Source organism: Anopheles ziemanni, chromosome 2 (assembly GCF_943734765.1).
Source record: "Anopheles ziemanni chromosome 2, idAnoZiCoDA_A2_x.2, whole genome shotgun sequence".
Lineage (NCBI taxonomy): Eukaryota > Metazoa > Arthropoda > Insecta > Diptera > Culicidae > Anopheles > Anopheles ziemanni.
In genome coordinates, this window is record NC_080705.1 from 82,243,170 (window position 1) to 82,267,878 (window position 24,709).

At 45.4% G+C, this 24,709-nt stretch overlaps 2 protein-coding genes across 5 annotated transcripts in view; one reads left to right on the plus strand and one right to left on the minus strand.

The window, feature by feature from the left end:
- Positions 1-1,591: 1,591 nt before the first annotated feature.
- LOC131282755 (palmitoyltransferase ZDHHC15) lies at positions 1,592-5,509 on the minus strand. Its single transcript, XM_058312293.1, has 6 exons — positions 5,024-5,509; positions 4,817-4,938; positions 4,315-4,688; positions 4,144-4,259; positions 3,950-4,079; positions 1,592-1,999 (listed from the first exon to the last, which is right to left on the minus strand). Exons 1-6 carry the CDS (start codon positions 5,184-5,186, stop codon positions 1,843-1,845), a joined length of 1,062 nt encoding a protein of 353 aa, XP_058168276.1. The 5' UTR covers positions 5,187-5,509; the 3' UTR covers positions 1,592-1,842.
- A 513-nt stretch (positions 5,510-6,022) lies between these two features.
- Positions 6,023-24,709, plus strand: part of LOC131281924 (cAMP-dependent protein kinase type II regulatory subunit) — a 39,512-nt gene continuing 20,825 nt past the window's right edge. For 2 of the 4 annotated variants that reach the window (XM_058311288.1, XM_058311289.1), the window contains exons 1-3: positions 6,023-6,126; positions 7,287-7,619; positions 19,497-19,727. In XM_058311288.1, the coding sequence (XP_058167271.1) occupies positions 19,514-19,727 (214 nt within the window). In that variant the 5' untranslated portion in view covers positions 6,023-6,126; positions 7,287-7,619; positions 19,497-19,513. Of the gene's footprint in view, positions 6,127-6,374; positions 7,119-7,286; positions 7,620-19,496; positions 19,728-24,709 lie in introns of those variants that run through there. The other 2 variants (XM_058311290.1, XM_058311291.1) reach the window with 2 other exon arrangements.

Consider the following 24,709-nt stretch of genomic DNA (forward strand, 5'->3'; position numbering starts at 1 on the left):
GTGCTAGGTACACTAAACTTTATGCAAAAATGGTTTTTAGTGACGGAACGACTAAATTACACGGAGTATTTTCGAATTGAAAAAACTTACCACGACCAAGCACACACTAACGACACAGTCAGCCATGTCATTTAGTGTTGGGTAATGGGGTCCGGAGCGGACTCTAGGATTGGAACCTCAGTCGAATCAATCCGAATTAGGTCTCATGTCTGGGATCGTATCGAACCCTGATCCGTACTTCGACTTGGGATTGAGATTGGGCCTGGAAGTGGGATTGGGGAAGGGATTTGGACTGGGATTAGGAGACGGGGATCTTCATCTCCATTTGACAGAATGTTAGTTGGCGGGTAATCAGACATCAGACGGCGCGGCACTCTGATCACGCATACCATGGCAAATGCTCAATTTCTTTTTTAAGATATTTTCGTTTAGCATTTCCTTCATTCGATTATTTCGTCTCTTATTTGCCTATTGTTATGGACTGTATCATATGTTAATGCTCGTGCTATCACCTACGCTATATTATTTGCAATGACTAAAGGTGAGTTTGACAAGTTTCTGGAAAATTGTGCCTCTTATGGTAAATCGCCAAGTGATTCTGAAGAAGATGGAAACAATATCAGACCAATTTATGTTGATGACCGATTTTGCTTATTTTGTTTTTGCACATGGTTTGTAGCATATGCACATCCGAAGACGGATTCGGATTGATCGGAGTTAGTTTATGGGAGTTATGGGAGCAGATTTTCTCATCACTACATTTTTATTCGTGTTTCTGCAATCCGCAGGTGGCGCTGCTGTTGCGCTGAACAACCGCCAGTTTGACAGCAGTCGCAATTTCGGTTGACACATCGTGTCGATATTTGAACAAGCCGTTATTAACATGTTCTGCTGAACATATTTAATTTAGGTAGATACACCATTTCCTTTAAACATCACATTAAGCAATTCACAAGGCATCTTCCTGTTTTTTTGGTGCTTTCTGTCTTTTTTTACATGCTCGTGGGTATCCCGCGAATCCAGTCGGCTCATACAAAGGGTCTGATATTGACTAAGGAATTGAAATCCTTGATTCGTTTTGTTTGATTCGTATTGGAATAAATGTGATATGTTGGGTTGGAGAAATAACTAGGATAATCTACTTATGGGTTCACCCATTCGACGAATTAGTCCGAACTTTATTACATCATTCTACTTTTTTCTCTATTGGGTCTACAATTTAATGTTTCGTACTTAACCATCCACGCTATAGTATATCAACAGCATTCAGTCTGTACGTATGGTTCATAAACTATCGTCACGATTCCTAAGTCTTCTAAAGTAAATACGACTTTTCTTCCAAAATAGAAGTAACATCTTGCTTCAATAAGTATTTACTATCTGCAACAATCCCAATATTTTAAACGTAGACGATTGACTAACTTTAAAAGATAATGCAGTTTTTGTTGATTGTGATTGGAATGGCCTGTTGCGCTTTGGAACGCGAGGAAATGCAAAAATTACGTTTTAAAAGTCTCAGTTTTGAAATGTAACATAAGGTTGTTTTTTTACCAAAAAAAACGAATCCATTTTTCTTAATTATCTTTCTTTATCACGATGCTCGTAATAGTAATGCTGGATGATAGGATTTTGTTCGTGTTTCGGATCACTTACTTTCATGTGGTTAATACGAACCTTAAAAAGAAGCCTTACTTCCTTTAGCGGGTTTCTAAACTTTTGTCCAGCTGAAATAAAAAAAAAACGAAAAAGTTCTGTCCTACCCGTGTCCGAAGAAATCGATTCACATCACATTTTCGATTAGCTTTGATCCTGTGCGCACCCTCTTCTGTTTGCTTCACGGAATCAGTGCATCAGGTTGCCATACTCGTTCAAAAACGTCGCAGCTTCGTAATCCTGTAGACTGCCTGTTCCGGGACGTTCTGTCTGCTGTTCGCCGCCTAGAAGAGCTTCGGCATCTTCATCGTAGCACCGCATGGGATATACTACACCGTCACCCATGCTGGAAATAAATTTTAAGAAAATTCACATGCCTTTTTAGCATTGGCAGTACTGCAAAAGCATCGCTATTTTAAGGGCAGACAAACGAAAATATTTTTCAACTGGTGCCTGGACGATGGTAACTGGTCATACTTTTATCAAACTCGCTTCACTAATCGAATATGAATAATGCGTATAAAAGCGGGTTTAAATATGGTAAATTTAATGCCTTTCACTGTTTGCTACCTTGATATTGAGTCATTTATTTGATATTGAGCCAATTATTATTCATTGTCCTAAAAACACAAAACCTTACATTATAAAAATGTGTTTCGTTTATCGAGTTAGTCAGTTTTATTTCCAGTCCTTGATAAATATCTTACAACTCAAATACTCCTGGCAGATGATTGTAAAGTTGAATGCTTTTTTTGTTAAATATAACTTAAGTTTACAAAAGATAACGAAAGACAAAAACCAAATTCTTTTTCGAAGCCTTAGAACTGGAATTTGTAATGTTTGTTAAACCAACGAAAAAATAATTGTTACCAAATAAATCTTAACTTTTATTGCAGAAGTCGCTAAGTAAAAAATGCTCATGTTATAAGTAAAAAAAAAAGAGATAATCTAAATATGTGTACCTCTTCAAGATCATTAGTGAAGGCTTATTCTAGCGAATCTGAAGTCACGTGTTTGTCCGATATTTTTTCAACCGCTTCTTGCGCCCGAATCCCAGCAGAAGTAAGGCGAAGGGCGTAGCACTCCAACGGATTGGGTGCATCTGTTTGAGGTTGTGTCTGTATTTTGGGGGATTCTCTTACTCTACGAAATCTACGAAAAAGGGAAACTCTACTACAACTACCACTACTACTAGAGGGGACGAGTGGGAACGGAACTCTCTTTGGATTCTTGTTGCTGAAGACCGTTCACTCGGGCTTGCGGCGGCATGCCGGCAGCGTGCTGCTGACCCGGGCGGTGCTCTACTGCGCCGTCCGTAGCCACCGATCCTGCCCCGGCCTTCGTTTCGTCGAGGTGTTCTAGAACGACCGTTTGAGCGATTGGGGCTACGGCAATACGGCCATTGCCATTTTCAACCACTCCGTTACAATGCTCATTGCCAGCGGTCAGTGGCGCTACCGGCGACCCAACTTCATGTGACGGATTCGATGCTAAATGGTGTGACTGGGTGGGAAACAACATCCCATCCCCAAGGCTACAATTGAACAAAAATGCAAAGAGAGACATTTGGTCAGGTGTGTTGGTTCGGCTGCGTATTGTGGTAGCTTTGTTCGCAAAAGTTTTTCTGGTTGCAGGAGGGTTGCAGGAAACATATAAACAATAGAAATACATAAATAACCATAGGATCGAGCAAACAAAAACAGGGTTTCCATCTGTATAGGGCGGATTGTATTGTGTTTTTTTTTTTGGTTTGTTTTAATATAAAATTTACCCTCTTATCGTTTCCTCCGTTCCGTTATTGAAATTCAACATGCAAGGGAATTTGTTTCAAAACTATCTAAGCGAACCATTTAGAGGTATATGCGAGAACTATTACTCATAAAAAGATTACAAATGGTTATCTAATACATACAATAGTTATTAGTGACATTTGGGATTATCTACTGTAATATTCAAAGAAACACTCTGTTATTTACAGGACAATTGAGTAGTTAGAGTGATATAAAGAGATAGTAAATAAAAGGTGTTGTTGATTTCGTAGTGGTAGCACAATTCACTTATTAGAGTTAATCACACCCAGTACCCAACTTTTAATAAAGTTAGCAAGGAGGCTAATTCTTTTCTGCTGTATGGCTCTGTGTATTTTGTTGAGCCAATGAACTATCCAATACATCATTAGAACGATTTGATATAGATATAGCAGTTGCATTATAAATGTAAGTGGTCAATAAAAACAAACCCCAAGCCAAAAATAAAACCTCCGAGTAAGGAGAATAAAATGGAATATTTGACGCACCTTGTGTAAACTGGAACGAACCAAAAGCGTCTATCGTCTCCGAACACTTCCTGGAAGTTGCTCATTTTTCCCAAGCTGAACCCATTCTTATCTGGACCGCCGTACCGGAAAATCGGTGTACGAAATGATTCTAAAAAGGGGCATACAAAGCAAATTATTGAAGTTTTACGTTTTGAAATACTTCAGCTTCATACCTAGAGTCGTTCTGTTAAGTAGCACTAAATAACAGTGGTAGCCAAACAAACTGACTAAACTGATTGCGAACATCACCGAGACGAAAAACAGGAACAAAATGTGGAACCGTCCGTCAATTTTGCCCTGTAATGAAAACACCATGAATGAAACGGATCTTATTATCCCACCGTTTTGAGTGGTCTAATTGTTTTAAACTTACCGTCCATATCAGCTCCATGTAGGCAACGGTTGTGAGGGCCACATACAGACAGTAGAGCAGTGCATAGCCAAGGAACAGGATAAAGTACTTGTAGTTGGTAAAGTTAATGCAGTTGTTCACCCACGGGCAGTGATGGTCTAGCTTGAGCACGCAGACACCGCACACACTGCAATGATGTGCCCGGTCCGGTTTGACGAGTCGACATTTCTCACAGAAACGCACTGAAGCGTTAAGCGTACGTGTGACTACGGGTAGCTCCTTGGCGAACGCTTCCAGAATCTGTTTCTGTTCGTCCTCGCTCGTGGCCCGTATCATCCGATCCAGTTCGCTGCGGGGAATTCGGAACTAAAACGACATGCGGCAAGAAAGCCTCTTGATTGTTATCTTATCACAAAGGCGCGGACGCTCGATAGTAAACCGTACAGAAGTGATGAGTCATACCGCACGGCCGACACACATGGTTGGGTACTTACTCTGGACGGGACACGGCCGATTTCAGTAAATACCGTCTGATAGTAGGACCATAGGAACATTACCAGTATGGCATGGTAAAACAGGAGAAAAAGTATCCTTTGCACGACGCTTGTCACGGTGACTGTGGCGCGTGAAGCGGAGGGGAAAAGAACAAAATGCGTCACAGATTAGTACGGTTCGATCGGCACGCTACGATCGCTACTTACAGAAGGAAAGTTGTATCACAAACGCATAGTACGACCAGCCGATGACGGAAACAATGAACAGCACTGGAAACCATTTCATTGTACGAACGCAGCAGCCACAGCGTTCGTTACGTTCCGTATCGACCGTCCGATAGTCATAGCTGTTTCCGTGTCCCACCGACATGTTGCTGCTGACGGTGACTCAAGGCTGTTCAATCGAGGATCCGCTAGACGATCCCTTTTTTCGTATCAAACAGCTCTCCCACCCTTTACGCACCAGTGCAGGCACAGGTTTGTATGCGTGTGCTTGTCGTCGAAAACGAGGGATAGAGTTTCCCGACCACCGGTGGCCAATGGACCATGGATTACTGCACAACTCCACCGTGGTGCACGAGGAGGAAGGGTAGCTTGGCAACCCCCGGAAGCACCTACTCACAACACCAACTATTGATCGTGTGCGGACAATATTTTTCTGCGACCGTGATCCGCAGCGGTCGCTTCGCTCGACGGTCGAATCGGACTGTCAAGGACGCTGTCAAAACAGACGGATCGGCCAAGGTATGTATACACTCTGCAAGGGAACACGGGAAACAATTTACAAATGAATTACGAAACGAATATTGATGGTACGAATATAATACAATTGCAACAGTTATATTATGAATACACGAAGGGCAGAGGCATTAATATGCAAAAGAATTATCGCTACAAAGTAAAAAGTCAAAACGGACGGATATCGTTTCTACAATGGGTGAAGTAGCAGAGTTGCATAATTCAGGCTTAAAGGTGGTGCTAAAGCAATTAAGACTAGCAGAGCTTTGAAATAATAAGTTTTAGAAGTTGTTTAAGTTTAGTGACCTATATTGCAATTTAGAGATAAAGTAACCTCAAATATATTTTACCTGAAGTAGTTTACAAGCACTTTGGTACGCGTGAGAAGAGAGCGCACTTACCTGGAAAGTGGGAGCGAGAGCGTAGCGCAACGTGCGAAACGTGTAACCGACCGCCAGGACTGCTGCGGTCGAAGATAGCGGCTCATTGCTAGAAGTGAAGTGAAAGCTATCGTACACGTTCGTTTTCAGCGCCCGCTATCACCAGCGAAAAAAAGTGGCCACCTTGTGAAGGTTGTTTTACGTTTTTTCCTTTACCACCATTGCAGTGCATTCCGGCGAATATCGGAAGCATTCGAGTGGCATCACCTGGTGCACCTATCTATCTGCGTACGGTACACGCTCGATCTAAGTAGTCTTCTTTTGCAGCCAACTGCTACATGGTGCAGCAAATTGGGCTCGCCTCAAGAACCAACGTGCGTTTAGTTCAACAGGCAAGGTTTTTGTTTTATACTGTGAAGTTTTTGGAAATAGTTGTGGTTTCGATTAGTTTGCAGTGATCAAAGAAACGCATCGGCTTGGATACATCGTTTTGCAGACAAAACGGCCACTTTTGAAAGAAGGAAACAGTGTTCCAACGTTTTCTGCCTCTCTGCTCAGCAAACACTTGCCCAATGAATGTTAATGTTGAAGAATCGATTTAGTTGTACTATTCGAGAGGGTGGAAAAGCTACAGGAGCCACTTTGGGTCCGCAGGCTCTTGGCAAGTGCTGAAGACGGCAGAAAACTTGGCCCCTCGTTTCCAAAACGGAAGAAACATCACTTTGAACAGTCGTGGAGAGCTAGCAGGGGGGGGAGAGAAAAAGAGACCCCCGTGTGCATGCGGTCATGTGTGCGAAAGAGTGAGAGAGTGAAAGCAAGAGAGCGTTATCGACCTGGTGCCAGAAAGTGACAGTAGATGTGCAAAGAAGAGAGCGAATCGACTGACAAGGCTGCTGTGATTCGGGAATAATTTCTGTGACATCAGGTAGACACGAGCGCATGTGTGCTTGAGCGGTGCTGGATTACAGCAGCAGCAGCAGAAGCAGCAGCAGCAAAAGTAGCAGCAGCAACTTTTTCCCTCCCCCTCCCACTGCGTTAGGTCCGCGTCAGCGGATGTCGTGCGAAAGTTGTTTCGATTGATAAATTTTCCTTGCGCAAGAGCAGCAGCAGCAGCTTTCCAGGGGATGTGTAACAAGTTGTGAGAAGCTGCACGATCCTACCGGGAAAAAGCGAACCTGTCTGCGGTGAGTGAGATATAAAAAAAAGGTTTCGCGGATAGCGTTCGCACCAGGGAAATCCACCGAGTAGCGCACCGATTCTGGCGTCGGTAGCCATAAACGAAAAGAAAAAGAAAAAAGAAAAAATCCTGTAAAATAGCCTTTTACTAAACGTATCAACCTATCCTTTTATAGTGGCGGGCACGTGAGAAGAAAGGTGAAATCAAATTAATGCTGGTTTCCCGGCAGCAGCATCCCATCGATATCAAACCAGTGCCAGTCGCTGTGTGAAAGCAGGCTACAGCTGTGAAGCGCCAAGTGCGAATAGTGTGAATGTGTAGTAAGTGGTTGCTGGGCTAACTTGTCGTTTTTCGTTCCGTGTTAGAACAGTGAGAAAAAAAAAATACAAATTGAAATTGAAATTCAACCCGAAACATCGAGTGCACAGCGAACATTGCTAGAATCGAAGGAAAACCGACGAAAGGGTAGATAGAACGCGCTAGCCACCGTTGCTACTGGAGCATAGAGGTAATTGATGTGGGAAAATAATTTTCCCGTGCGTTTTGGAATGCAAAATTTAATTCTCCTCTTGTTGTTCTCATGTGATCGCATACATTTCCCTGGGCTCATGATTTTGGTGGGGTAGAGAGAGAGAAAATGGGTGCGACGGGGGAGCAACGCAAGCTTTCGCAAGGCCAGGCACTGGCCGAAGGATATCAGGAAAATTTACAGTCGACCGTTGGCGGACGTCCAACACAACGGCAACTTTTCAATGGCGCACTGGTGTGCGTGGATGTGTTTCTATGCTCCCGCAGTCTACTAGGATACTAAGGACGAAATCTACACACTGATTTGGGGGGTAAAGCTGGGAATGTGTGAGTGTTGTGTATGTGTGTGCAAGGGAAAGAGGTTGGTTAAATGGAGCAGCAGGGAAAAGTCAAATCAGAATATGGTTCGGTAGCGTAAAAGGTATCGCATGAAAGAATTCAACAGAATCTTTTGTAGGAAACATTCAGTGTACTTTTCTGAGAAACATCTTTTGCAGACATCTTCATCCCAATATAACGATTTAAACAGGTGGCAGGTTGAGTGATATCCTTTCGTCTGCTACATCCACACATCGGGCGGAAAAGGTATTTGGACGAGTTTACACACTACTAAACGTGCCTCCCTTGTTCAGTACGGCAGACAATCGGTAGTAGTAGTAGTGTCAGGTAGTGCAAACAAAAGTTATCTATGCGCCCGACAAGGCAGGCAGGTGTATCCTTGTACAGGTTGGTTTCGCTGCAACAAACACATGTACACCCCGGGAAAGGCCAACCCGTCCGAAAGGATAGAATCATGACCTCCCAGCAACGAAAAAAAAAGGAGTTCGCTACCGTTTCCCGGCCGGAGGCTACTTAGTTTAATTCTGAAAAAGCGAAAAGAAGTAGCATGAGTTTTGATTTACGTGCACATTTGCTGTGAGCAGTCATAGTACGTGCTGTATACACACCGTAAAGCTTAGCGAACTCAAGGATACCAGAAGATCATCGCAGCATTAATGCTGTGTTGTAAATTTTGGCTGGAATCCGTGTTTAAACTATTGGTTGCAGCGTTAGTATAAAAAAGAATCCTTCACGTACCGATCATACCGATCTATTTGACATGTCTTTTAAAAAATAGCTGTCCCTATTTAATCACCTTCATTTGACCGAGTTTCGAGCTGATGTTGCTGGCTAGATGTGTTTTTTTGTGTACAATTTGCTTAGCTAGCACCTGAGTTCACCTGGAGCCGGTAATGAAATAATCAATAGTCATGACATAAGTCCGCAGCGCTTGGAGGAAACTCGTGTGGCATCATCTGCTCCAGTTTCGGGTTGGTCTTGCATTGCTCATTCCATGACACAAGCATAGAACGTATGTTTTTCGCTGGAGTGGCGCCTCGAAAATTCCTTAATTAAATGAAACGGACAGCATACGAGTTAACATTGGCCCTCCTTTGACCTTTCGACCACAACAACCACCACCTCCCGGTCTGGTGTGGTATACCGATATTCAACCGGCACACAACCCGTAGCATCGAGAATATCTTTCCGCAAAATTTTCCGACTGCACCCCGTTTTGGTACGTGCCATCTACGAAGAGGGTAGTACTATTGTGCAGCTAGCTTATTTCCTGCTGCATTTCCTTTTCAATTTCCCTCTGATATTTTTGTCTTCGAGGTTCTGGTCGTGGCTCAAGCTACAAGGTTTCGAGTAGGAGCAGGGGAAGCACGAAGGACGATTGTCGTAGTGATCCTGTTTGGTTCGGATCTGGTCGCTGCAGTATGCTAAACGATATGTGGCACATTTTATTCACCTTCAAGCTAGACGGGGTCCGGCACCATCTCCACCAGTGAATCCACTTTCCATAACAAAAGGACTTGCTTCTTTCGAGCGCAACTCACACATTTCATGTGTTTGTGTGTGTGCATGTGTAATTAGGGCAAGGTAAAGGTAACCAAGAACGGCTTGTGGACCACATCTTTCCGGAAGCCCACACACCCGCCAACATTCTCTCTCGCAACAAACAGACACATTCTAGACTAGGGACGGAAAGGACGAACCGTACTCAACCGGTCGCAACGCAAATCTTCCGTTAGCTTTTCTTTCTGCCCTCTAAAAGGCCGAAGCGCCAAGCACAATAGCACACGTAGCGGGAAAGCCGTTTTTTCCCCATTTTTGTTACCCTATTTGAAAAGGTTACGTGAATATTTCATCAGGAGTAACTTTTATGTTCCTTCGTCAGCCGGACTCCGTCAACAAAGCCTCACCCGCACAAGGTTGAATGAAAAGAACCGACAGTCGGTGTCGGCCGTGCTGGTCAACCGATGTTGGCTTGGAGGGAGGGGAGGACACATTGTTGCCATCGGTCACCAAGCGAGGATTTTCCTGCGATTTACTGCAAAGCCTCTGCCCCGGACCGGCACTCCACGTCGTTAGCGTACTCATAAATTCCGCGTACCAGCGAACTGGTCCTTTTCGCGGCAGTGCGAAACCAACGGAAAGAAAATGGAATGCTAGCTTATGTGTCGAGGAATTCTAGTTCGTCATTGGGCCGCGGTTTAGGGGCGCATTGAAGCAAATACCACGTCCCGCGGAAAGAAGGAACACTTAGGAATCGTTGTTGAAATTTCGACCTGAAAACTTCGACCAACGAGGAAGGGTGAAAATGCACAAACTAGTAGTGCCAAGTGTTGATAGACGCGGAACTAAATGGCACTGGCGGAAAGGTGTCGCTGATGGGTGGGTTGGGTTGGAAAACCTGCGGGACGGAAGCCGTCGCATGCAATCATGAACTGCACTTTTTTTTTCGTATTTTTCGGTTTCATGGCTTTCGCTGCTCGCTGTTGGGTCATTCATTCTACTATAAATAGTGCGCTGGTCCTGCGGGGGTACCAGTGGGGCTAGTGTGTTTGCGTGGGAAAGTGGCACTCGAAATGTCAATGGTGCTCTACATGCGTCACGTTTCGAAACAGGTATATTTGAACACCTAAAAAAAACAAAACAACAAACATTTAAGCAAACAAACAGTTGTGTTTGTTGGCATGAGCACGGTAGGAGTTTGGTTTGATAATCCTTCGAAACTGTCTGCTGTGCAATGCCTTAAAATATCGTTTTCATCCTCAATATTATCATTTTTTGAACTATTCTTATGATAAGTGGTTGGCAACGTGGGTGAATAATGGGTGCAAGAAGCAGTTTTCCCCGTTTATGAGGAATGCAATGTTCGCATTAAACCAGATTTTATCTTTCGTTTGTCCTGGTTGGTTGGTCGGTTTTTTTTTCTTTCCTCGATTCCACACACCCAAGATTGCATCAATTGGATCAGTGGCGTTTGAAAAGCGTTTCTTTATGGCTTTTTCATGCATAAAAAGGAACGTTAAAAAAGCTGGATCCTTTTTTTCATGGCCGCACATTACGTCGGTCCCAGAGGTGGTCACGGAGCACTACGGCATGGGGCTAGGAACCGTGGCGTCTGCTATCGATCGATCCGGTAGGCGGACCCCTCCAATGCGGCGGGTGTTCTTTCGTCGAAAGCAAGCAAAACCCAAATCCTTGCTATTCGCAGAAGAAACAAAAACCCAAACAAGTGAGAGAGAGAGAGCCACCCGAAAAGTGCCTTTTCCGAACGAAGCATCGAACGAGGACGGAATGTGTGCAAAACACTACAAACTCTATTGCCCCTTGGGAAATGAGGGCGTTTTTGTGGTTCGTTGGTGACCATTTGCGATGTGATGGTTCTACTAAAAACAAAAAAAAAAAAAAAAAAAAATACAAGAAAACCCTAAAACCCTTTCATTCGTTCGCTCTCTTGAACGCACTCTAGAATTAAATATATATACTCCTGTTTCACTCGCCCGGGGGTTTTATCTGGTTGAACTTTATCCGATATGCAAAAGGCTTTAGGGTTTGCTTCTTGTTTGGTGCTGTTTTGGTAGAACCCACATTAAAGTGAGTCAACGTTAGCAACGCTCTGGCAAGATTATAGATTTTTCCTGCAGCTATCCTTCCAGGGCGCCTGGTCACCGTGATTCAGCGTAAATACTCATCCAGATGACCGATGGAGTGGTGCTTCATAACGATTGTTGCTTGTACAATCATATGTTTTCGTTGTTCGCTGATACCTTAAACAAGTAGAAACAGTGGCGAATAAGTGGCAGGCGAATATATGGCAAGGATGTAAGGAACAAGAAAGGAAATTCATGCCTCACCACGCATAAGAGTAAAAACATGTTATCCTCCTATCGTGCAGCATTACATGCCCTCAGTGTTGTCGCCACCGTTGGAGAGGAGTTGTGGTTGCGACGACTTGTTTCATCATTATTACTCATGGCATTTTTTTAAAAAGATTTTTGATTGCCTTCACATGGCTGGCATTTTCAACCGCTTCTCGCACAGTCCCACGAACGATGGCGAACGCACCATAATGGTGGGGAGAGACGGGGCGGCAAAACAAGTGACTTCCATCTGGTGCAGCATTGCCTTTTTCACCTCGGGCGTTCTCTTCAGTTATTCCGTAGGGAAAGAACGGCGCCGAAAAGCACCCGAAAGGAGGAACCTTCGATGACGGCGTGCGTATGGTTCAGAAAGGACGAACATGCCATCAGTGATAACGAGAAGCGCGAGCATAAGAAATGCCACAAAGTACGCCAAGCACAACCGCAAACCCCCTCCCGTGCCCCCCTTCCAATGTCCGGGGTCCCAACGGCTTCCTCATGTAAAATCATGCGTCCGATCCGGTTGCCATCGGTGCTCGAAAATGGAAATAAATTGTGCCCTGGGACGGACAAAAGAGTTTTTTGCACACCCTTTCCATCGAAGGTAGCAAGATGCAATCACGTGGTTGGAAGAGATCTTAAGTGGTCGATTTATTAGTAGTGGTGTGTTTATGTTCGAAAATAAGTTTCCACCAATGGTGATTACAATGCAATATTTTTACACCCTGTCTAAATTTCATAAATGATATTTGGGCCAGTGGAAATGAGGCACAGAAAGTCGGTTTCGGAATCGATGTTAGAATGTTCCCATGACGTAAGAAAATTTTAAGAAAAGCTTTCTCCAATCCGATGCCTCGTTCTTGCGCGGCCGGATTTATTTATTAATCCAGCGTAAAATCCCTCGTTTTATGCACCGCACCATTCGCACGGGCAGGTTAAATCCAGTATGAAAAAGTTACGAGAAGCCATAGATATTGACCGACCGTAAGCGGGACGAGTCCTAACCAAACCGAACGGTTGGTTTGTGGTAGCCCATGGCGTGTTCCTGACCCTGGCGAGCGCGCGCGGTGCTGGTGGATATTATGATAAATTCATTATTAGCCGTCCCCGGCTTACCGTCGGGTTCTCGCTAAGGTTCGCCAGCGCTCCGGTAGCACCCAAGACAATCAGGAGACGTGCGAACGTACCAAGCGCTAGTGGAAAGGAAACTACTTTCTTCAAATCCTCCCGCTGCGTCGGGGAAACCGGGTAGGAAAATCCAACCAGATATCCTGCTCTCCACAGTGGGGACGGGTGTGTGTGTGTGTGTGTGTGGTGGAAAATGTATGTTTTGCCGTTAAATAAAGCGCCAAGAAAGTCACCACTCGCGAACTACACACTGTGCATGCTAGATGATGGTATTTTGTTTTTCCTTTTGTCCGTATTGCGACCCGATCTCGCCTGGTAAATAATGAAAATTTAGGAAGGTCGCCAAATTTATGGTTTTCCAGAATTCTCTCTAGGGGATGTCTTGAAGTTTCGGGCATGGTCGCGTGAACGTATTTCGAGTCACTTTACTTTCGCACTTCGCCAAAGAATGTGTGAGAATGTTACCGACCTGATGGTCGCCATTGGGATACCGTTTGTGAGCATTATCTTTATGATTTAAGTGCTTTCTAGCGGACAAGGCAATGGACGGCGACTTTCTTTTGGAGCGTCTTGCCCCGGTGAAGACCAGTTTTCAATATGGAATCTTCTTTGAGGCGTGTAATTAGCCCGTGGAAATTCTCTTCGCCGTTGTCTTCGCTTTGCTGAAAGGCAGTCGTAAAACTGAAGCATTTTGCAACGCAATGAACGATCTCATAAAAGTATTAAGGTAAAGTGAAGCTCCCCTTAAGCGAAAAACATTAAATTTTCGCAGTCCGTTCTAAAACAAATATCCCAAATTTTTACAGATCGATTTGTTATCCTTTCTTCTACTGCAAAAAGTTAAAAAGGCCATCAAAACTCCCAGAATTTTAATAAAACTAAGATTTTTGAGAGTATCTTTGCACATCATTTAAAATTGTGGGGCAAAATGGCCCAGGGCTTCCAACTCCAAATAAAAATTTGTTCTGTTGGAATGCAATTTACAACATATACTTCAATATGAAAAATCACCAATCAGTCACTTGTGAATTGCGGATACAGAATAATTATCATCTTGAGTTAAATTATTTGGGAAAGCGCCATACAGAAAAATTTGAACAAGTTGAGTGTTTTGCCTAACACATACAGCAGTGTATTCTGCTCCACATAAGCCGGAGCCACAACCAGAATACAACGAGTATGAGTATGAATTTTGTTCAGTATTCGTTAAGCATCGTTTTGAGGTACTGAATTAATGTCCGCTCGATTGCAATATTTTATTTTGAATAGATTAAACTTTCGCGTTACATAGGAAATATCTTACATGATTTAAGGCATCATCTTATTGAAGAAGTGTTAGCAACGAAAATGAACATATACTATTACTTTACTTTTGTTTTAAATGGCTTCAATCGGCTACAAAAGAGGCCGATGCATCTCTTACCTCATCGGAGGAATTTTGCTACACTTTCCCCTACATGTGCCTTTATATAGCACAATTGAAATAGTAAAATTGCATTTTGAAATAAAAATTTAAGTCAAGTAAGGAAATCTTGTGGTGTAAAATATTTGAGAAACAATTGTTCAGGCATCACTAACTTATTCTACAAACTCTCAATCTCTGTCACAGTCGCAGCCTCCGTTCGAAGACGAATGCGCTCTAATCGACCCGAACTGTTTGTGCCAACGTGATAAGACATATTTAATGTGCCTGCCATAAAATGTAACGTGATCGTAGCTGGCTACAAAAACGGGTCTATAAATTTGTGTTAAATAACTTCGACAACACACAGATTCAAAGTGGGTTCCGGGCGACCGGATCAAGTACTGATCCGCATGAAATGATTCTAGCGGTCGAACGAAGACGAACAAGAAAATCCGCACATCGGCGGCGATGAAATGGCTTAAAGGTAAATAATGGCCGATGGAGTAATTTATTGAGCAGCTCAAAAATAGTCATAAGAAGACTGTTTAGAGTCTTGACCGGGAGTTCACAGTTCGGGAACTCCACACTAACTCCGCCCGCCAGCGGGCAAACGGTGTGCAGACAGGCGAACGAACGACGACTGCCAGCGGCGCAGCACAGCCACCAGTTCGGTTCGTCCAAAACCCAAACCGAGTCTTACGAGTTCCCGAGGCGTGTGCTGTGCCCGGTTGTTCTAAAATGTCTGAATTTATGTTAGTCTCCCGCAGGCGTTCGCGATACGCCGGTGCGCAGAATGGAAAACAATTTTTGGCCCGAAGGGGGAGAAGCAGGAGGATGGAAAAAAATAATCCCATGACCAGTGCAGAAAGATTGATTCCTGCTTTTTCGTTGTATAAACAAATGCGTGGGTTCGAAACGCCACACCCGCACCCGGCAACAGCCTCTCTATGATGATGAAGTTCAGGGTGGAGTTTGTAAATGATCGCCCAGGGAAAGTGGATGGGGGATCCCTACTGGCACACGGACACGGGACCTGTCAGTTTGAAGTGGGTGCGGGGGAGTACGCGTTAAAATTGACCCCCCTTTGGCGTTAGTTTTGTTAAGGAGGAAAATAAAATGCCGTGGATTTGGCGAAGCATCGCACCAAAGGAGGGGGGGGGGGGGGGGGGGGGGGGTGCCCTGTGTGAGTGGTCGGGAAGTCATGTGAGTCATGTGTTTCTTTGGAAAAGATTCTAACCAAGTTTGGCGGAGCATTCCAAGTTATGTAATTGTGGATGCCAGATTTTTCGCTGCTTTTGGTGGTGTCGAATGGATAGAATATAGATTTTATTGAAATCCCTGGTTGGATACAAATTTTCGCACATACCTTCAGGTAGATTGACGATGTGGTTAGCTCCTAAACGTTAAGACTGCTAACCTACCCATCGTTTTCTTAAGGTGTCTTTTGGCCTAATTGCTTGCTTCTAGCTTACGCATTTATGTTTCATCTTCTCGAGCTCCCGAAGTCCCTGCCCGGTGACTTGCCGGAGATGATTGTTGCTCACCGCAACAACCTTGTGCAGTCACAAGCCGATTTCGTCGTGACGACGACGTCGCATGGCGGCCCGGGGACCGCACTCACGTGCTAATGTGTTCTTATTTGTGACGCAACTATACCCCGTTTTTTCCCCCCTCGCCGGAAACCACTCAACAGCCGCGACCAGCGTGAAGAACCGCCGTACGGCGTGGAATCCAAATTAACCCAATTTGACCATCGTCATGTGAGAGACGATCGTAATAATGAGTACATGTGTCTGTGCCGCCGACTTTACGTCGTCGGGTGAACTGCTTCCCATGGCCGGGGCCGGCGGGGGGAGAGGCGATGCCCGGTGCCGAGGCTCTCACGGCTAACTGCTGGGAAGCTTCTTAGGATTCTTTTAGGTGATGATACCACCGGGTTACGTTATCGTGTCTATGGCCCACTGAATGCGCACAAAACTGCGTCGTACGGTAAAAGTGAGGTGATAAGACTTTTGATTTCAACCTGATGCTCCGCCACAGCGATTCCACCACGGTCCATGGGGAAACTTGTCGACGGAAGAACTTCAATGGGCAGATCGGTGCAGTTGCATTTCGAATGCACTCTACGAGGCGCAAACTATGAATTCCACCGAAACGAAATGTTGATTCATTAGGGTAAGAGAAGTCGAAGGAATTTCTCAACTGTATCGTCTTGTTTCGGGATCCGTGCCTTATCTCGACCGACACCACCTCCTCCGTTACATGACGAACGTGTGCCTATTCACGTACGCGCCTGACCAACACCACTTACCCAACCGTGTACACACTTACGCTCCGTTCTGTGTGAATCTTTAGACCACTCCGCATCCGCTTTTCCCCTCCTCCTCCTCTTCCTCGACCAGGGATGAAGGTGAACTGAGGTGTAGGAACTGACTATACTCTGCCGCCTTTGGCTGGTAAAAGCGAGAAAAAAGTACACGTAAAACCATCTACATATCCCCAGCATCATCTGGTGCATGCATATGTGTGAGTAATGAGACGAAACGCAAAGGAAATGAAAAAAAAAGTACTGTGCATAGAAAAAAAGTACCCTTCCCCCCCACACATGGTCCCCGCCGCCGCGGAACGTGTCAAGTTGGATGTCAGGTGACTGTTGTCATCAACTCGTTTGGGTCTGGTCTAGTAATTTGCTCCCATCTTCAACGTCGCGTTGTCGTTGCAACTGTTGAGTGTTTAGGTACCATGGGGAAGGGTTGGGGAGGAATGGAGCAAACCTTGCCACGATAACCATTGCACAGCGTTGCCCATTCCTAGTGCTGCACTGTGCTGTAAGCTGAAGTTGTGCACCGATGCAACTGTGGCGATGTATTTTCATGAATATTTTACTTTGGAACTTCGTAACTTGGTTCCTTTAGAGTACTTTCCTGATGTTTCACAGCGCCCAAAAATTATCATAAAATTCGATTTTGACGAGCGCATGTGAAAAACTCTGTACCATCCAATTGTGGGACCCGCACACTTATACCGAACTGCATAGCTGGTGCACCGCGCCGTTGTTTTATCATTGCATAAGGGTTCTATGCAAATCAGCCCGGGAGAGCGGCAGGCGTGGAACACGAGGGCAAGAGGGAATGGCGCGCTGATATGCTGCTATTTCTCACCCCCATATCGGGGGTGGTTCATGACGTACCACAAGCGACGGGAGACCGAGAAAAGGGGGGGGGGGGGGGGGGGATACTATCCATGTACTGGCCAAGTGGAGCGGGCTGAAAAATAAATAGTCTATGAGCAATAAAACAATTCGATTTGTTTACGCAAACATTCTTCCAAGCAGGAAAATGGTCCAGGAGCGGCGGCAGCGGACGGGAATCGAGGAAGGTCATTTCCACCGACGGCGGGGGGAAACTGCGGCACGTTTCGCCAGTGTGCTGGCATGGGAAAATGGCAGTGTGTGTAATTGTAGGACATAAAGCGTCGGAATCTATGTTATTGACTGTTTAAACAGGTCTCTGCCATCGCCAGCGATTAAATGGAACCTCTTCCTCTGGCATGGCAGTTTTTGTTTTCTTGTTGTTTTTCGTTCCGTCGAAAGGTCCGTAAAAATCGGTATCGATTATCGCACGGCTCGTCCGTGATGTCATGGCACAGGAATATAGGACCGGCCGGGGGGTATAGGGGGCGTGCACTAAAGGGTGCTCTTTGGTCGAACGTGCCTAGTAGTCTGTTATTACGGGGGGTTTGGATTGCGCATTCGTGATTTGGAGTCGCTTTGGAGAGCAGAGTAAACAGCCTCGGACTTCGGGCGGGGACAAACCGACGACCCTCGGGAGGTGCGAAGGGATGCTGTTTGTTTGGATGTTTTAATTGTAGTGTTTCTGTGGAATCTACATTTATTACTTCGTGTCCACATGGACCACGTTTTAGATGTTGGCGAATGGACTTTTATCCATCGTTTTTGTTTCAATTGTACGGAACCTTTTTAATAGCCGGGATGTTAATTTTAAAATGCGCGTGAACCGTTCGTTCACGACTAATTGGAAACAATTGAAGGAGAAAAGATTTTCAATCTCGTTTTATTTCAAAACGGTTATTACTACAATTAATTGCCATTTTGTTAGTTCAGTTCATTGTTGTATTTGATTTTTTCCTTCTTTAATTAGTGCTCTGTTGTATCATTCATTTCGTACCACAATTTTCAACAATACGGCTTTTGGTTCCCATTACAAAAATTATTTTTGTTTTTTTAAATATTTTTTACGCGACATGAGTTTTAGCTTTTAAAAAAGTTAATGAAAAATTGTACATTCAATAAATTCTCTTGATGGATTACTTGATGGTTTAGAAATATTAGATATGTTACTATTTCAATATAATGATGTAACAAGCAAAGCAAAAGTTAAATTCCATGACAATTTAGCTACGTAATACTTAAAGTTGATACGAGATGCGTTCTTCACCATGAAGAGCATTCCAAGCAAAGGTTTCGCGTTCGAGGACAATTGGAAGCAAATTAAAGCCAAGTCCTGGCGAGCGAGTGTCCAATTGTCCCAAGGATCGAAGTTCGCTGGCTCCGAGTAATCAGAGCTACTAATAAGTGGCTTCCGTTTAAGCTATTACCACCATTTAAAACCGAACTGCTCGGACCCGATCGAGTGTCCGTCCCGTCCGAGCGGCCCAACAAACCGGGATGGGACGTCTGTAAGCCGCGTGGAAGCTTAGTGCGATCGAGTAATCACTCTCTTCAGCTTCACTTCGGACATGATTGCGAATTTAATTAAGCTCAATTAAACGTTCGAGGTTTGGTCACTGCTGCTTGGCTTTGAGATTCCTCTTAGCTTAACGGTTCGGGCTGGACGCTGATGTGTCCCGGACCTACACAGACATACACACACACAAACACACACAATGGAGCTCTGGTCCTTCGCTTAATTGCTCCACCGTGATTTCCTGTTGCATGTCGCACGTGATTTGCTCCATATTAGTCGCTGCCCTCTTCGTTTGATCCGTTCCTTCAGTGACGTCTTCTTGTGCGACGATGCTGCGCACGGCACGTTCCGAGCGCAATATGCCACCACAGCGTCCCGCATTAGGTTGTTAATATATGTGTTGCCTTCTTTCCCTTCTTCCACAGTGCGATAGAAAGAAACTATGTCGAGTCAACAGAAGCATCGAATTCAAGTTCCGGACGGACTGCGGGACGTCCTGCTGGAGTTTTCGATAGCCTATCTCCTCGAGCAGCCGGGCGATGTGATCGACTACGCGGTGACATTCTTCACAAAGCTGCAGGAGGACCGCAAAACAACGATGATCACGTCAGCCGAGCCCACCTCCCCGGACGAGAGCATAATGTCCCACGACGAAGGTAAGCGCGCTTTCCCCCCCTACGCTGTGCGGCGGGAAGAAATGCATCCCAAACATTGCCAAATACCCAGGGGAGATACGTGATCGATTCATAAGTTGCAGATTGCATAAATCCCAAGGGATGAACTGAGTTTGATCTGTACACATCGTCGAGTTGAAGATGAAGAACGGTTCTACTAGACTCTAGCCAAATTGGACTGCTGCACCATAATGGAGGGGGAGGCATCAGCTCCAACGAAAAAGCTTCCGCTTCATTCCCTGAGCTAAGTCCCGCTAAAGTACATGCGAATGCCATTTGGCAAAAAGCTATATTTAAATACCTAACGCTTATGCCGACCGATTTGGCCGCCGTCCAGCTGCGAAAGGGCCTCATAAAGCAGTCTGGTTGTGGATTGTTTTTATCGATTGCTAGCACACAAAATCATCACAATACTCCCGAAAAACAGCTGCTTTTGCTGCGGTGCGGTCCCGAGGCTAATGAGGGGAACCATAAATACCTTTTCCCCCTGAACAATAAAAGCAAACCTACAATTGTTTGCCAGCCTTCGCGGGAAACCCAGCACATCCGGTGTCCTGTTTTGCGCCGTCGGCCGTCTTCCGCACACAGCAACACACGCTTTCCGAGTCCTTCGAGCTCTCGAAGGCATGCGCCCTGCAATCGCCGTCAATGTCGACGAAATGAAAATTCCCTCCGGGCCATTTCTACTGCCAGGTGTGTGTGTGTATGTATGTGCTTGTGTGAATAAATGTGTGCTGCTCTTGCTCTTCTCCCGTTTTCAGCGGCTCACACCTTCGCACCCAATCGACGCCCTATCAAAACCCACCCACCGCCTCTGTTTTACCTTATATTGGCTACATCCTTTGGGAGCAGTGGTCGCCACGGTTTCGCTAGAAATTATGAGACTTGAATCTGTATGCTGTATGTGAGCTAGTGATGAGAATAACAACACTTTTTTATGATTTGAATCAGAGTGAATAAACACAACAAATCAGAGTAAAAGAGTTGCTATTCGTAATGAGATTCGAATCCTAAATAAGGATTCGAATCCCAAAAGAGTGAGTAAGAGAGTTGCTAATTTCAAATAGGGATTCGAATCCCAAATTGTATTTATATGCATGCATAGTTTGTATATTAAGTCTCAGTTTGGGATTCGACTTTCTAGCAAATCTTTTACTCACTCTGGGGATTCGAATCCTTGTTTGGGATTCGAATCTTTACTCTATGACGATTAGCCACTCTTTTATTCACTCATTCACTCTTTTGGGATTCGAATCCATGATAAAGATTCAAATTAAAAAGGAGTGACTATCCGTTAGGATTCAAATCAATAATTCATTGGTAAGATTCAACTTAATGATGAATTCTTACTCTGTACGCACACCACTAATGTGAGCGCCATTTAAATACTGAGGTGAAATCGTAGAACATAATTTTTCAGATGAGTATATTTGCGAATTACATACGCAAAAGTTTAAAATTCCAGTTCAGGTCCATCTTGATGAGTTTCAAACAATTGTCGTTGAAAATGGCACTTATTTGTTTTGATGTTATTCTTCACCATACCGAGATTTGCTGTACTGATGTTCCAAATACTTGTAGGTGCTTTCGTTCCCATGGCGGGCTGTGGTTACCCCTGCATTAGAGAGTGGCTCCATCGTCGTCGTCGTCATCGTCATCATCCTTTGCAGAGGAAGAAAACACTGAAAATGCTGTACAACATTTCGCTATTCGCACCCGGCTGTGTGCGTGTGTTTGTGATTTTAAGAGCATTTGGAAAAATTATCGATTTCTTGCCGGGCACAGCAGGGGATATGGCGATGATGATGATAATTGTTTATAAGCATGCAGCTCCAATGAAAAGAACGGCAACCGGCCCTTTGGAATTCACAAGCGAAAGAGAGAGAGAAAACGCACGAAACGTGACAAGGGGGATCGGGAGCGATCGAGATCGCTCGAACATCATAACCACCACGTTCGCGGGAAAACAATGTACGCGCAAAATAGTTCAATTTTCCGCACAGAATTTTGGCCACTACTCATTCGTGCTCAACGCTTTTCACCATCACGTTGGTGGGGTGTATAGGGGGGCGGTACGTGTTGGTCCCGGCACCTCCTCAACATGCGTCATCGGACACACGAAAACGCCCTCTGGGAAACCATCTGTTTCGACGACGGTTGTTTACAAGGCGCGGGCAGCGACGGTTGTCGGGGTTGGCGAAGGGCTTGGGTAGCGCACCAGTTGTGTAAGATAAGAATGAGCTGTCCAGGTGCTCGACAAAGCAGTGGCCCGGGCTTTGCAACTCTTTGCGCAAACGAGGTGCGTGGTGGAGTTCAGCGAGTGGCTCGAAGTGCAGTCGATAAGCCGCAAGATGTAATTAGCTCTCACCATAGTTTCGCTTGACAGTGTCGCGGCTGTGATGGAAGATACGGTTGGAACCCCAACCATGGCTCAGAACCGAACGCCGGCAAACGATGGAAAAATGGTGGAAAATGTGTTCAAACAACTCGGTTATGCAAACCCAACCCGGGATCGTTTCTTTGCATGCGCTACTGTGAAGTGTAAAGCTCGTGCCTAGAAGCTTATGAATGAGAACCGTTTGTCGTGCAGCCGGGCGTTGGTGTGGGTGGGGCGTAGCGAGGGGAACGGATCAAGTTCCCGTTGTATTGTTTTAGCGCGGCTTTCGCTTTGACGAAGGAAACTACAAAACCCGCCTCACAACATCCTCCGGGAGAAGGATGTTCCAGCGATGGAAAATAAGCTCCGGTCTTCCGGCCGCATCTTACAATGGCGAGCTCCCATTCGGATGGGAAAGCACCAGCACAGCGTTGTGCTATTATTTGTGGTGAAACCCACGGGATAAGTAGCGCGCGTGTTTGAACAGCAGGAGAACACGCCGGGCCCGGGTTGGTGGGGTTAATGGTGGGTGCCGTTCGTACCGGCGCAAATAGAAGTGCGTATTTTTCTTCACCGAAGAACGAAGCACACTCGGCGGCGGTGCGGCACGTCATCAAATGTGTCTCTTTATCTGCGGCTTCTTGTCGAGTTTCCCACACACGCCGAGCCACACACAAGTGGTTCGTTCGTTGATGGTTTATATAAGCTAAAGTCTGCTTGCAATTAACGAGGTTCCGTGTGGAGTGAGAGAAGAACCCCACGGTGAAGAATGGTGAACCCACAACATATCGCGAAACGAACCGGAGAACGTAAACTGTTTACGGGTAAATTTATTTACGTATAAACAATCTAGCGGGGCAAATGTTGGTCGAATTGGTGGCACGTGTGGCGATCGTTGTTTCCCTGTTCTAGTTCTATTGTGCGCCAAGGGCATCGTCGAGGCGGTTTGCCCGAATTGGTTTGTCATACTACGGGCACGTAAATAAATGAAAAATAACTTCATTTCCATCGATTGATTTTTCCTCATTGAAGAAATTGAAGCGGCCAGCTTGATGACCCCCCACCGCCGGTGACGTGGAGACGTACCCCGGTGGTGCAGTGCCGCCCATCGGGAGCTGTAATGTAAACATATCCCTTCTTGGTCGGTGCTGGCGAGTTGGCCAATCAATTCCTCTGCTTTCGCGCACAATCGTTCTGTAGCGCTAAAATATTCAATTAATTAAGAATAGATAAACACAATCAGTGGAGTGCACTGTGGTCGTGGACAACCCCCTCCGGTGTGGTGTAGTACGAGTTGACGGCTCTGTTGGCTCTCGGCTTCGGCACTGTACGGTCGCAAAGCGAAAAGCGATCATTGGCATGGGGGCAATTAGCGTTATTATTGCTATAGTGAGGCATATGGAAGCGAGCACACCAGCTAGAGCTAGATGAGACTGGAGTGTAGCGTAGAATGAAGATGTTTTGATGTCCTGACATCCTGACCGCTGGCAGAGAACGGCTATGGAACGAAAGCGACTAATTTTAAAAGAGTGCTTCCCGGCAGTTTATCCTTGCTCTTCTCATTAGACCGGATTTAGTAGATGGCTTTTATTTTTGTTTCCCACTTCTTACACTCGAGGGGTTGTTGATGTTTGTTGCACATTCACAAAGATAGTGCAACCTGGCGCTCCGTATATTTCTCCGCGAACAACCAGAACGTCAACGTCCTTGTACCTTGTTTGCTTCGCGAAGCGGTGATTAATTAGGAGCTGTAAAATCAAGGTGTCCGAACCAAGTGACAGCATGAACGCTCCGTGTGCCACTTCGACATCGGGCTTTCGGATACTGAAGGCACAGCAGCTACTGCATTTTTTTCCCTCCATCAATTGCAACTCCGTGCACCTTTGGCCGCGAGTAGCATATGCATTGCGCGTACTGCTCCCCAGGCCACAACTGCAGCAGGTCGGTGTCTTCGTCCCTTCGTGCGCGGTATCCTATGCACACTGGTGTGTGCCCTCGATTGCTGGCGTGATATATTACTGCCTAATCGCCACTATCGGGTGGAAGTCATTTTTTAACCTTCGTCCCTCAGCGCTACTACTCTGGTGCTCGAACGTTCTCGGTTATTCAGGACGCGTACTGCCCTGAAGAGGGGGAGGTGACGGTGGGAAAGGGAGACCCAACCGTGCGAAACCTAAACTGATCTACTCCGATCCGATAGCAATAAACGGAAGCCGTCTGCCGAAGTTCAGACGTTGCGCGTTGCATTGAATGAAGTTGCGGAAGGACAACAAAAAAAAAGGGGGGGGGGGGGGGGGGGGGGCAAAAAAAAGTTAATAGAGGAGAGCAAAACAGAATCGAACCAGGGAGGAAGGTTTCACTTAATGATGCTGGTGATGAAGATTGATGAATCTATTTGTCACCGGGGGCCGCCGGGTAGGCCAACGTTGGCTCCTTGGCTCTCTTGGTCTGGCCGGCCTCCTCGCACACATTGACAGGTATCGGCGGCGACGACACGGTCCGCATATTAAGATGTTATTAAATTACGGAGAATATTTCTTTTATTCAATCACAAATCGAACGATATTGCTTTTATCTGTACTGGTTT